At 40.0% G+C, this 14,567-nt stretch overlaps 1 protein-coding gene across 1 annotated transcript; it reads right to left on the bottom strand.

Moving 5' to 3' along the window:
* Window positions 1-214: 214 nt before the first annotated feature.
* acvr1c (activin A receptor type 1C) lies at window positions 215-14,276 on the bottom strand. The gene is made up of 9 exons (XM_074695353.1): window positions 13,993-14,276; window positions 9,443-9,673; window positions 5,068-5,310; window positions 4,740-4,970; window positions 4,489-4,656; window positions 4,236-4,392; window positions 2,493-2,617; window positions 2,202-2,332; window positions 215-2,025 (listed from the first exon to the last, which is right to left on the bottom strand). The coding sequence occupies exons 1-9, from the start codon at window positions 14,060-14,062 to the stop codon at window positions 1,900-1,902; spliced, it is 1,482 nt and encodes a 493-aa protein (XP_074551454.1). The 5' UTR covers window positions 14,063-14,276; the 3' UTR covers window positions 215-1,899.
* Window positions 14,277-14,567: the final 291 nt, after the last annotated feature.

Genomic DNA, 14,567 nt, shown 5'->3' with positions numbered 1-14,567 from the left:
AGAATGAGTCACGACCGTTGAGGTGAAGTGATGGGGAGCGTAGAAAGACCTGATTCAGAATCAGAATAGTTGTTCCGGGAAAATCTGTCCCTGTGTGCAGTAATGTGTGAAACACTGCAGAATCAGTGCTTTCACTATTACACTTCTTTTATCTTACACAGAAAGACAAATACATCATCTCTTCTCCATGAAAAACAAAGTTTATTGACCAGCTTATATCACTTGTACAGAATAAATAGTGCAAGACACAAACGACGCAGTGAAATCCAAGCAACAACACAAACACCATCAAAAATATATTTCTTTATGACTTCATGGTTAAAAATCAAAAATAGGTCTTATTTTATGAAAGCAGGACCACTTTTGTTACTTTCTCATTTCATACAATATATAGAAAAAGACAGTAGTCAGAAATTGCACATGGTGATCACCCCTCTTTGGAATGACGGATACATCTTTTATACACTCAGCTATATTCTCTTTTCTCTCCGATGCTTAAAGACGGAGATATGACACGATGTACAAAATGTATCTTGGCTTAACAATGATCCAACTTCATAAAAAACAACAAAAGTTAAAAGTACCACAGGCATTTACAAAAGAAACACAGGCAGAAGGAACGCACACAGAGCATCTTCAGTGTTGACACGGACGCAATGAATCAGTCAACAGAGAAATAAATGGAGACCTGCACATGAGCTGATATCAGAGAACATAGCAACATGCTACAAAACAAAGCAAAGTTTGACTTCAGGAGGCGACACAGCTGATGCTTTCTGTCTACTTGCATTAAAGGATTAATGAGATTTTTTACTCAGCGAAACCTTTTTACCACTGTGGATATCTTAGACCAGGGGTGGCCGACCTGTGGCTCGCAAACCCCATGTGGCTCTTTGTCTTTTGGTGTGTGGCTTTTCGAGCCATTCATTGAGAATTATATATAGTTATGAGGAGTAGTGTGCCGATCAACCTAAACAATATACATATATGGATGCCAACATTGGGATCAGTTGGGATTGATACTTAAGTTTCAGTTTCTCTTCTCTTGTACGAATTTAAACACAACACAGTAAATCTCACTTTGAAAATTGGAAATGTATTGATTTTCATTTTATGTCATTTTGTTTATGTGTGAGAGGAAGTGTGTTTGTAAGACCTCATGTGTGATGTGGCTCTCTGTCGTACCACGGTCATTTTTGTGACTCTTGGTCTCTGACTGGTTGGCCACCCCTGTCTTAGACCTTCTCAGTCAGTCATTGGGTATCTGCAGAGCATCTTGTTGTAATCAAATCTTTGATGCTTGAGGTATTTTGACAAATTAATTACACAATTAATGATCACAGAAATAAACATATGATATGTGACTTAAAGATGACTTATATATGGATATGCACTGTTGTAATCCTGTTACTAGTCCTTCCAGACTAACCATTCAACTACGACTGTCCTGTCAAAACGAAGCAAAAGCACTTTAAAGCTCAGATTATCAAAGGAAATTAGTGTATGCTACATTTTAAGCAAGTGTCAGACCCAGACTTATTTCTGATTGTACATTAGCATACCAAGCAAAAACACTGTATCCTAAACGATATGGCACAAAAATAAAAACATTACAATGTGCAACTTTAAGCTTTGGCCACTTAAATGTCTGAGGTAGCAAAATAATCTGTACACACATTCTCATCTCTTTTGGCTCTTCCTCAGACGACCTCTCTTTAAAACTTTGGCACCAAAAACAACCTGACTCTGCTCTCTGAGGGTGAACAGTGCAGTTGTGTCCTGAAGAGGGCAGTCTCAGGCAGTTACAGAGGACACACGCTCTGTTTCAGTCAGCTTGAAGTCCATCATCACCCAGCACTGCTGTCAGCACCAGCGCTGGTCTGCAGGCTGGGTTTCAAGCTAATCTTTGATGTCCTTGACGACAGAAATCTGAGACACAGTTTTCTTAACCCGTAGTGCGGTGAGTCGAGCTGAAGGGTTGGCGTACCAGCACTCTCTCATCAGTTTGCCCATCACACGTAGAGCCTGGGAAATTAAACCAAGAAACAATAGTTGATACCAAAGTCAGGGAATAGCAAGCAGATGATAACAAAAAAGATGTATTTAAACCTCAAAATGCTCTACCTAACTCCTCTACATGATTCTTCTTTTGACCTCTAAATTATATGTTAATATAACATAGCCGTTGTGGATCTTCTCACCTCACAGCTCTGCCACTGGTTTGGAATGTTGGGTCTGAGTTTCTGCTCACACACCACCGTCCTCATGTCCTCTATGGTCGGATCTGAAGGCACCAGGTCGTAATAAGGCAGCTGGAAATCTTCCTGAAGTCCTTCAGAAGAAACAGAAAAGAGATTTGATCAGACGCTATGATTTAAATAAAAGAGGCGTTCTTATAAACCGAAAGATACAACCTATGTGTGCTATCAGTGATGACTTGTCTATTAATACCAACAGACTAGTGGGAGTGATTTTTTTATCGAATCAGTTACCCCTGACAGAGCATCTTCGGGCCAGTTCCCAGAACACCAGGCCGAGGGCGTAGATATCCACCCTCTTGAATGACTCAAAGCTGCTCATATTGATTGTCTCGTCCAGGATTTCTGGGGCCATGTACCTGCACAGGAGCAAATGATTAAAATCTAATAAATCCATAAAGCCTGGAACTTCTTGGAATATTTTTTAGGTAATAGATTTGTTTTTGACTTTGTTTTTAATCTTCGATCAGTTTTCTCTGAATAAAGAAACAACCAGTAGCACCACAAGGGGTCACCGAAACCTAAATATCCAATCACAGCTCTACAAAAACAGAAATGTAAGAGGATGTTTACGTCTTTTTCCAAGCTTCTTGAAATAAGAACAATGCCCTAATACAAGAAACTAAACAAGTAATTTTTTGGCGACTCCTTGTGGTACCATAGTTGTTTTTTTTTTAAATTGGGAATAACTGGACAAAGGTCAAATGCAGAGTGTGAGATACAGTTACGTCACTGTACTCAAAGAGCATTAGGGCTGGGACGATATGCTATTCTTCTGATTTGATTCTATTATGATTTTTGGGGTGCCAATCCCATTTAAATTGCAATTCTTCCGTATTTACGATTTTTTCAATTTTTATTATGTTTTTTTTTTAAAACACCAATCCATGTGAAAAAGCTAAATAATGATGATAATGTCTACAGTCTAAATCAGGAGCCATGTTTTCCCATAAAATGCACATCACGTGAGTCAGAGAGAAACATTTCGCCCTCTGCTGGAGAAAAGTGGTAACTTTTTCCAAACCTGTTTATAAACAAAGACTGAAATGATGAATTTGAATTTGAAAATAAAAATCCATTTTTTGACAAAGAATCCCGATTTTGATATTATCGAACAATTTTCTCAATTTCTTTTTCAACATTTTTTTCTCCCACCTGAGTGAACATGTGTCAAAATGTCATGTAACAGAAAAAAATGCTTTTACACTAACTGGTTGTCTTGTTCCTGCAAAAGTTTCTCAGTGATTTAACTCTGCTTTCACATTTTAATCCCAACTCAGCAAGAGGTCAAGATCTCCCAGTTGAATGTGTCTGCCTCCACCTGCAGGTGGAGCTCTATCCTCCTGTCTGACAGGAGGATAGAGCTCCACCTGCAGGTGGAGCTCCATCCTCCTGTCTGACAGGAGGCAGCATGTGAAGATTTCTGACCTCAGGGCAAGCTGAAGAAGCCATCATTCTCATTGGAGTCCAGCACCTGGTGACCTGGTGCAAAACATAATGCTCTGGAGATGATGGGGATGGATGTGGAAGTTTGCAGAAATGCAGCTATTCCTGCTCCATTCTCCCTTCATGACTCTAAAGTTTACACGGCAGAGTCCTTCAACTTTCTGGGAACGATGAGCCACAGTCAACCCTCTTCTCCTCTATCTATCACAGTCTGGTTTCCTGCTGCCAAGGCCAAGGACGAAAGCTGGACACTTACAGGAACCCTAAGCCTCAAGGTAAGATAGTGGCTGACCCATGTCACTGTGAACGCAGACTTCATCAGGACCAAAGCCCTGAACTAGGAGCTGTCAGTCCATGAATGATGCCCCAGCTTCAGCGTGTTTGCACCAAAACAAATTTCATGTGCGACACAGAGATACCTCCAACTCTGGTTCTTATTCTAGTTTGGACCAACATTTTGACACCAGCTTCTCTTCTTTATGTGTGTGTGTGTGTGTGTGTGTGTTGCTTTGTGGCACAAGTGACACTCACCTCTTGGTTCCCACTCTGTAGTTGGACGGTATATCGATGCTGTTAGAGTTGGAGTCATGTTTCACAGCCAAACCTAAATCTGCAATGGCCGCTGTGCCGTTCTTTTTAACAAGAACATTCTTTGACTTCAGGTCTCTGTGGGCGATCGCAGGTTTCCCTAAAACCAAAGAGACCACAAATAGATAAATTTGGATGTATTTTGCATTTTAAAAGTCACTCATTAGAAGGAATACATCAGATATTTCTTCCTCACCCTGTGTGCCAATGATTTCCATGTGCAGATGTGCCAGGCCGCTGGCTACAGACAAAGCGAGGACGATCATGCCTTCCACTGAGACAGTGTACCTGTTCAGGAAGTCGTACAGGGAACCGTGTTCGTGGTACTCTGACACAAGCCACAGCTGGGTCCAGGAGCCGTTATCTGCAGCACACAGCATCAAACACTCAACGATCAAACATTTAATCAAAACTTTGATGTGAAGTTGATTTCTGTTGATCTGGTACCTTTGTTGTCAGCAGCGATGAAGCCCAGGATGTTCTCATGTCTGAGCATGATGGTCTGAAAAATCTCCGCCTCCCGAAACCACGAGCGCTCGTCCCTGGAGGAGAAGATCTTCACCGCCACATCTTCTCCTCGCCACTTTCCCCGCCACACCTCCCCATATCGACCCTTTCCGATGGACTCCTGCAGAACGATAGTCCGAGCTATTGTTCGCTGGACCAGCAGTGGTAGACCTACAAGAAAAAAAAGTGTGAGCTTATATTGATAAACACACTCTCCCTTTTACCTTCTGGTTGTCAAGTTGTATCAATGTGAGTGTCATCGTATCACCTGATCCAGAGCCAGAGGTGCTCATGTCGTATATGAGATCTTTGAGACACTTGTCAGGTGACATGAGCATCTGGTCGTCCAGAGGCTCCTCGGGATCCTGCTTGTGGGCTCTGCTGTAGTAACAGCGGTGACCCTGCACCACAGTCACACCCAGCAGGATCCCCACACACAGCAGGCAGGAGGGCACCACGATCACCACCGTGAGCTGCTCCGTGCTCCACCCGGGTTCTTCTGAAGGCCTCTCTGAAAACACACACACAAAACATGACAGTGTGGGAAAAACTGTTATGATATCAATATTCAAAAAGAGAGAATCTGTGCAGATCACTCAGGTTCAAATAAACCTTGCTCCCTCTGGTGGTCATTTTTGGTTTTTGCAAGAGGTGTGTTCTGCAAAATATGCAGCGTGCAGGCTGAAACCAACCTCAAAAACTGACCATACATCATCAGTGGCACACAAACATGCTGATGCATCATATGAGGAATCAAACTCTTGAAACTTTTCAGATTTGGTGACATGGAAGTTAAGCATCTGGCAGATTATTCCAAGACATGTCTACCAAAAGAAGATTTTATACAGACAACCAGACATTTTCTTCACCTTCAATAACTTTTATAAATAAGAAGTATTGAAAAGATGCAGCATGAGATTTCTTTAAAGCAAAGACAGAAATACACACTACCCAATTTAATCTAAGTGACCCAAGCTAATCCACGACAGGTGCATTTTAAGACCATGTGTAAAATCGTGGGTGAAGACTGGAACCAGGCATTTCTGTTTGTGACCTTCATTTCGTATGTGGGCGGACAGATGAGACCTGATAATGACAAAAATAACAGATGGTGGGAGCAGTTTTAATATGAGATTTAAAGACTCCTGATGAAAAAGTGACAGATTTTAGCTTTTGCTTTATAAAATAACAGGTATGAGGAAATCCTGACGGTTTTAGCCTAGATTATTTAAATTTAGGAAGATAAATTGACCAATCATGATGGATAAAGTCTCGTATCAAGCTGAGGAATCATTTCAGTAATGAAAAGCTCTTTCACTAGCCATGTGTTGCAATTTTAAATAAAAAAACCAACAACTTCATAACATGTTGCTCTTTTTCTGGAGCCGTGCCAACCTCTCAACTCCCAAAACATTTCATTTCCTCATAAATTTGCCTTCAACATGCAATATCTGCAGATGGCCTTATGTGTTCATCAACACATTACAAATCAAACCCCAGTGTCCTCAAACATTTTTGGCCTTTAACCTAAATAAACTGTCCAACTGAAGCAGAGCAGACATGGATGAGAACACGTCTCTTCTCCTCTGGCCCAGAAGCAAAAGACCAACAAACTGTCACTGACTCTGCGCCCAGATCGACTTTGGGAATAAAACCGCTCACTTCAGCTCCACCTATGACTCAAACACACTCTGTTATTTAATCCTCCATAGGAGTCAGAGCAGCAGCACTGCTGAACATTTACTCTCTATGAACACAAAGAGTAACACATGGCATGAGCTCACATGCTGGTGTTTAGTAAAGCAGTGACACAGATTGATTCTGGTGTCCTCATTCACAGTGAACTCCATCGCAGCCTGAGGGTGCTGCTCTGACCTACCTCACCAGCAGGACTTTCACTTCAGCTCTCCTCAATCACTTCTGTATGGTATGACCACAGACTTCTTTTTACATGTGAAACTTAGAAATGAGTTCATATGAATGTAAAACTCAGGCAAAGAGTAAAGAATGTAAAACTTTTTGCTGATGTACAGACAACTGAAGGCGTAGTTAACATTACTAGCCTGCCCCAAAACTACAAACTAAATGAAGCTAAACTCAAATAGTTGATTTCAAGATAGGTGCTGCCTCTGTCAATGCAAAAGCCAAACAGGCTTTGGTTCAGATGTTTCAACATGCCACAGTTTGAGTGGTCATTGTTATTTTACCAGAAATAATTCCGTTGAGATTAAAAAAGAAAACCTCTTTTACAGGGGAGTCCTGGACGATAGGCATCAAGACACTTGGGTCACGATACGATAATATGATGTATCACAATACTGTAGTACATTCTGATATTCTACACAGTGAACTATTTGATTGAAAACAACTTTTCTTTTTATTGTGTTTGAACTAATGAAAGCCAAATGCAGTGTTTCAAACAAACAGTTAACTTAAAAACATTAAGTGCATCAAGTTTGTCACTATAACTACTGTGACATTAAACTAATGCTGCCAAAATATTGTTGGGTGAAAGACGTGGTCACTTGATAAAACTGATAAATTTCACTTGGTGTAATCAATGTTCAACAAAACCTGACTATGATTATTATTTTATCAGTCTACTACACTGTAAAATTAAACTTCAAATGATTTTAAACCAAATGACCCAAGAATAGAGACAAAAGATTGATGTTTACAGCATCAAAACCCACATCATCAAGTTTAGGAATAAAATATTTTGAATGTACTTTGAGATTATATTTATTATACAGTCAATGGGCAACGTACAGCAGAGTAGCTCTTTAGCCCCACCCACCACAGTGGAGGTGAGGAAGATGTATCGGACTTCCAACTCACTTAAAATATGAATTTTTATTTTAACAAAAAATATTAATATTATGAGTTGAAATATCGATATATTATCACGGGTCAAAGTATTGTGACATATTGCCGTATCAATATTTTTTTACACCTCTGGTGCTGTGTTCATGCCCAGCATGGAAAATCTCCTACTCTTCCACACCCTCACAATCACAATGATGTGTTTAGGTTTGGAAACATACTGTTTGATTTTACGAGATTCGCTACTTAGTACCACAGATGGAAATCAGTCGGTACCTATAAAAAGCACCTGATTTAGTACCCATCCCTACTCTTAGTGGTCACTGATTGAACTCCCTGCAATGACCCTTTGATGCAATCCATCCCCAGCTCCCCCACATCTCTGTCTCCTCTCAGCTGTCCTTTACAATAAATGCAAAAAAATCCATCCATCCATCCATCCATCCATCCATCCATCCATCCATCCATCCATCCATCCATCCATCATCTTTACAGCTTTTCCTGCTAACTGGAGCCTATTTCTACTGTCAGTGGGTGAGACAGCGTACACCCTATTAGACTTACAAGTTTCTCCTATATGTGGCTGACTAGACCGACAGGCGTGCACCCTTGAAGCTGTCAAAACCAGAGACATCACTCAGAAGGCAAAAACAACAGAAAGGAAAAAAAGTAGAAGAATATTCCACTGATTTTTTTGACTCCATCATGTAAACAAACCCCAGCTCAAATCCTCTGCTGAGTTTACATCAAAGCACATGTGAGAAACTTTGATTTTGTTCATTGTCCCTCTGATCTTGCACATGTGTAAGCAGCATATTCAGACAGAAAAGCCTTTCTATTCGTCAAATAACTTATTGAGAATCTTTGCTGTAGAAAAGGAGCTGGTTCTGCGGCATGCAATCACTGGCTTCATCCCACACCTACTCTGAGTGTTTAGCACATTAAAAATCATTATGTAGACATAGTCAGTCTTTATGCTGATGTAGGTCATAAGGATTAATTCCAGTCTGTTTCATAACCAGCTATAAACTCCTGCAGGAGCTTTAACACCCAACAGTATGTAGCCAAAGTTAGAGTCTAACTGGTAAACACAGAGGAGTATTTAGTAGCAGAGAGAGTTCACTTGCTTCGGATTAAAGATCAAACACATCGCTGCAGGCAGAATAGATATTCACTTTCACATTTAGGCTTCATCAATTCGACAGGAACAGAGCAGGCGTCTTCAAGAATCTGATTTACTACTTTTCATTTCCATGAAATATAGGATTTCTGTATGGAAACACGAGGAATTTAAACGATAATAGTCAGAAATAAGCAGAAAAATGCACTACTTCAGTGTTGATGGTGTTTATCTTGATCATACACTAACATGTTAAGGGTTTTTCTTAATTGAACACCCACAGGTGAGGGAAATCTGCCCTCTTCTTTGAGGACAACTTTCACCTAGTTGACCCAGGAGAGGCTTTGAAATGGCAGTAGGACTACCCGCCTGACAGAGTATTTATAAATCAGAAGAGGGAGGGGGATGATCACTAACCGCCGTCCCATAGCTCCTGCCAGATTTGTTATGTCACAGGATCTAGGAGGATCAGCATCCACCTCGTCTAGTCAGGGCCAGTATGAGTGGGAAATCCTGCGCTGATTGGGTGTTTGGTTCTGTTGAATGACAACTGAAACGACTGAGCAATGTGACGTTAACTTGACTGTCTGACACAAGTAATCTGGAACCATCTGCTGTGTTTATATTTACATGGTGTTTAACAGGTCAAGAATAAACCTGAAGACAAAGGTGGCCTGAGTAAAAACATGTCGGTCTGTACCTGGGTTGAGGTGCAGAGTCTCGTTGTTGCAGAAGTCGGTGAAGCAGCAGGTCCTCTTGGAGACATTTTTGGAGCTGTAGCAGTAGACCTGGCCCTTCATCTTGGAGGGCGACAAGCAGGATTTGTCCGTCTTCTCCTTCCCGTCTATCAGCATCACAGAGTTCCAGCAGGCGCCGTCCGCTGTCGTCTCACAGGTGTGGTTGGCGCACAGCGGACACACACACTTCAGACCTGAAACACAACATGAATAGATGAGTTTTGTTTTCTCACTCACTGATTTCTCTGAGGGGGTAAAAAATGACGATAAACACTTCAATTTGAGAGACTGTGATGGTGGTCATGGTGTACAGGCAGGATGCTCCTGTTATGTAAGACGGCCCATGCTTTTAAAAGGCTGGAGGTGGAGGGACCAGAGTAATGCCTCTTAGTTTAACACCCAGATAATCTTGTGTTCTACTTGGAGCTGCTGTCATGCTTTGTTTGATAAGACTGCAAGTGATTGATAACAAAGCTTGTGCTTCCTCACTGCAGAGAAAAACCTGGAAATATTCTGTGAATAATTATATCCCATCAAACTTTTTATAATCCTTCCAATCACAGAAGACGGCTTAGTCAATATCAAACCATGGATGCATCACTCAGCAGAGTGCATTTTATGGTCTTTAAAGATGTCGATGTTTATGAGACAAGCAGCAACCCCTGGTCTGAAAATATGACGCCCATGCAGCAGCGCTAAAATCTGCAGTTTTGTAAGAGTCCACTTGAGGCTGGCTGATGAAACACTAGAATCCACACACACACTAAACCAAAACAGACAGATTTATAAAGCATCAAAAAAAGAAAACGTATTTACAGCATGGAGAAAAAAAAGACAGTTTGGGTACTTCTCTATCAGCACACACTTTTTCAACTCTTTAATTCAGTTATTAAACATACTAGTTTTGGTTCAACAGGCTTTAAAACTCTGTATTAAAAGTAAATGGAGGAGACTTGGTTCATATACAATACTGTCTATGATATGAACTCAAAACACTCTTTTCACTACTGACATCAGTGTGTCTTTGCATGCCAAACCATAGCTTCTGAAAATACTTAATTACTATCATTTTCCAAATCCTGGCTCACTCCCTGTGTTAAAGAAAACCTCACATTCATCAGACACCTAAAGAAAACCCACAAAAACACTAAGCCTGTCATAATGAACATACCATTAAAAGAAATTCAGAGACACAAACAACCGCGTGACAGCAACTCAAATGAGCAATGCAAATGCTTTATGTATTTTTCCTTTTTGATAAAGTTTTTTTTCTTTTTTTTTAAGTTCAAAAAGCTCCTCCTTGCCCATTTTTTCAAACAAGCAACTCTGAGCAACTTCTTGATTATTACACCCCATTGTTGGCATCTCATCTATTTGCTCATTTTGTCCTGTATGTAATACATTTAAGTCATTTTCAGATGAAAATATTCTTCTTACTCTTCTTTGCTAAAACAACTTTTTTCTTTTTTTTAAGGTGCATGACGTAATACATATATAGCTGACTGAGATAACAGGTTTAATATCTGACACTTGTCTCTTTAACGTAAAGGTAACTAGGGATGGGTACCTTTTACATTTGAAATGATACGGTACCAGGCAGTCGGCATCAGCACTCAATGGTACCAATTTTCGGTACTTTTGTGTGCGTATGTGGAAAAAATATAATTTTTTTTAAATAATAAAATGTAAATTGTTTTTTATTTAACATATTTATTTTTTGATATATAATCCTGTAATGCTGTGTTCATGTCCAGCATGGAAAATCAGCTACTCTTCCACTCCCTCACAGTCACAAGGATGCATTTAGGTACCTACAAATGGTACCTTTTGATTTTACCTGAATTGGTACCCAGTACATAAGGTAACATATCGCACCCTTTTTAAATCATTTAAAACTGTCCCTGTTTTTTAAATGAAACATCCTCATCATCTTTCAGTCTAAATATTATATTGATCAAATATCAGAAGAGGTTTTAAAACAGCTCTAAACAGTCATTTGGGTTCAGTTACAGCCTATAATCAAAAGATGAAGCCATGTCTCACCCAATGAGCAACACAACCTGATTTCTTTAACGTAGGAACAGAACAGGACCCAGGATTGATCCCTGGGGCACACCACTGCAAACAAAGTTTGTTGCACCTGTAGTGATGAGTACTGTAAAGAAAATGGTGCAACTTTTGCTTATTCAGAAAATACTCTGAATCAATTATAAGACTGTCAACCAAGATGGTGCATATATAAGGTTGGTTACATATTATAACAGTTCTAATTTAGCAAAATACATTTCTAATTTGTTTTAGTCATCTTCTTTTTTCTACTCATTTACAAATCTGCAGGAAGTCCTCATTCCCTCCTTTTAAAAGCTCTCTTTGCCAAAATCTCAGAATTTCAGCAAGGTGTTGCCTTAAATATTTTTTTATTCTCTTTTAGAGCATAACTAGAAGTTGCTTGGCAACAACTTTCTCAAGGACTGTGCCTGTTAACTCCAACTTTTAAACCTGTGTAACACCAAAAAATGGGCTTTACCAAGGCTGGTCCTTTCTGTTTGAATTGATTTCTGCAGCTTATTTGAACAAAGTGGTGCCTCTTATCTCTTCACTAACCCTGTTCTATACCTCTGTAAGTCATGTTTCCCGTCAATCTCTTGCTGCCATTAACAGTGAGTCATATCCCATACTGTCAACATTTGCTATAGAAAGAGAAATGAGAATGTTTCTGTCGGGCTGTCTAGTCTGACACCTGCCAACTCACAGCAGTACCAGACATTAAAATCATGCATACGTGAAATAGTATCCTGCTTGTTTGCTTTAATTTTATGTTTCAATTTGAAGTCACATCCTATATTCTGCTATATTTAACATAAACCAGACACATTATATATTTGAAAGCTATCATTATCTGAAAAATGTCTCCTTGGCTTCCCTCTGTAGCACTTCGGTTGAGGTCTGAAATACTTTCTGCTGCGAAGGAGAAACTGTATCACTTTTGTAAACATGTGATGAGAGTAGCAAACAAGCCTCCAGAAGGTGGGAACAGAGCCTTACTCTGAGGTCAAACCAGAAGTTTAACAATCCTAAAGTCACACGGTGCTTCATCTTACAGCTGCATCCTTTTTCTCTCTGTGGAAATCAATGGATCTCAAACATGGGAGGTCCCTATACACAAGATTAAAATTGAACATTGGGTTCAAGTTTCTGCAGCTCTCCTGGCTATGGATGGATTAACCTGTTTCACATTAACATATTTGTTTGCCCCTGCCATGTACGGACCCTGTTACCTCTTGGCTCCAGCTGAGCACAGTGCAGAAACAGACTGGAGGCTCCACAGCAGCCTCATTATAGACTGTAGCTTTTTGAAAACAGCCACAAATCATATAAACTTCAGGGAATGCACGGGAAATCTGTCAACACTTGAACAATGGATATACAAGATTATGGAACTGAAGCGTTGCGAGGTGCAATAAATGTGATGCATTTTAAATTTTAGAGATTATTTAAATTATTCTCTCTGAACCTAAAGCAAAAGTTTAATGTATTTTAACATTAAGATTAAGGATGTCATAGTTGCACAGGGAATATGATTTTTTTTTTTTCTTAAGAAAAGTTAAACACATCATTGATTTATGCACATGCTCCCCACTGTAAGGAGTTGTGGGCATGAGTGTAGTGTGCAAGTTCAACAACCTCCACATCTTTTATCCTTTAGACTTTTAGTTTCACAAAGGAGAAGGGGTGAGAAGTATTCTAAACAGTCCTGCTCAGGGGTAAATGATTGGCAACAGAAATCTGTGAAAGCAGTTTTATCATTTGCTGCAAATAGAACAAATCATGTCTATTCATTTATCAAGCAATCCAACTGTTGGTCCCACTACACAAGCACTGCTCACTGTAACACGTTGGTTTGTTACTATAACTTTGCCCTCACAGCTGACTGTCAGGCACGTGCAACACTTTCTGCCTCCAGTTATTTAAACTCTTGAACGTTTAACACTAGACGACATCAATTAAAGTGTGCGTCTTGTTTCTTTTAAATAATTACAAACTTACAAGAATCTGGTGAAAGAAATTCAGTTAACTGAGGCTTGTTTTTCTCTCACAGAGCAAGAAGCATGTGGGCTTTGCCACCGTGTAGTATTTTACTATGAACATGGTTCTTACAAAACCAACACCTACATGTAGCCTAAGATTAAAACAGGTGGTTTGTAGGAGTTGGCATTTATCAGCTTTCTATTTTCTTGTATAGCTGATTTTACTTTGGCAAAACAACAAGGTGCCCTTCAAAATAAAAGTGACTGTTAATGATTAATTACTTAAATATTGTGACAGGACATTTTGTTTTAAAATTACATCATTAAGATTAGAATCTTGATGTCTGAATTTAGTTTTCTTCGCATTTAAACCTTCAATGTGAGTAGTGTGGAGTGAAATAACATATTAGAACAACGTGGTATAAGTGTGAACACATTATCCAACGTAATGTAAGTGCGTGAGTGGGATGCGTCAGTTACTGTACCTGCAATAAGCTGTGCGACAGACAGAAAGATCAACGCCGCCTGAAAGCTCCGCTTCCTGGGACAAGTCATGGCAAGAGCCGCATCTGCTCCCCCTCCGTTCACACACAAACTACTCTACAAGCAAACACAAGGTTACACATCGCGGTGAAGTCCGTCCACCATGCTCCACGCACAAATGTCTCGCATTAAATGCGGCCAGGAAAACTGTAAAACGCAACGAGAGGTTCGCTCCGCCTCTGTTGACTGGGATTAAAGCGGATTAGTGCTGCAGACCTCTGATAAAGACATGTGAATGAAAGCCAGTGAGAAAGTGTGTGGTTCATCCATTTAACTGCTGCAGCTTGAGAAAAACACCTCCTTCTGTCTGCATATTGATCAGGACTTCGCCTCAAGGAAGGTGTCAACTCTGTCTACTTCCTATGGGGCCATAATGACCAAAGTACACTTAATGGGTTATTGTAATCCAGAGTTTATGTAAGGACAAAACTGCAAGTCTGCCTGAGCAAACAAACAACTACCCTATAGTTCTTGTTTGGTGGACTTAACTGTGTGTAGGTCACATTCTGTTCAGCCA

This window comes from Halichoeres trimaculatus, unplaced genomic scaffold (assembly GCF_033239565.1).
Source record: "Halichoeres trimaculatus isolate MK-OKI-2021-1 unplaced genomic scaffold, fHalTri1.1 fHalTri1_scaffold_19, whole genome shotgun sequence".
Taxonomy (NCBI): domain Eukaryota; kingdom Metazoa; phylum Chordata; class Actinopteri; order Labriformes; family Labridae; genus Halichoeres; species Halichoeres trimaculatus.
Note: the sequence above shows the minus strand (reverse complement) of the source record. Positions and strands in the feature narration are given on the sequence as shown.

Coding starts and splice junctions, on each gene's coding strand:
- acvr1c (XM_074695353.1), bottom strand. CDS start 14,062: ATGACTTGTCCCAGGAAGCGGAGCTTTCAGGCGGCGTTGATCTTTCTG. Junction 9,674..13,992: donor TGTCGCACAGCTTATTGCAG/GTACAGTAACTG, acceptor GTTGTGTTTCAG/GTCTGAAGTGTGTGTGTCCG. Junction 4,657..4,739: donor CATCGCTGCTGACAACAAAG/GTACCAGATCAA, acceptor TGTGTGCTGCAG/ATAACGGCTCCTGGACCCAG.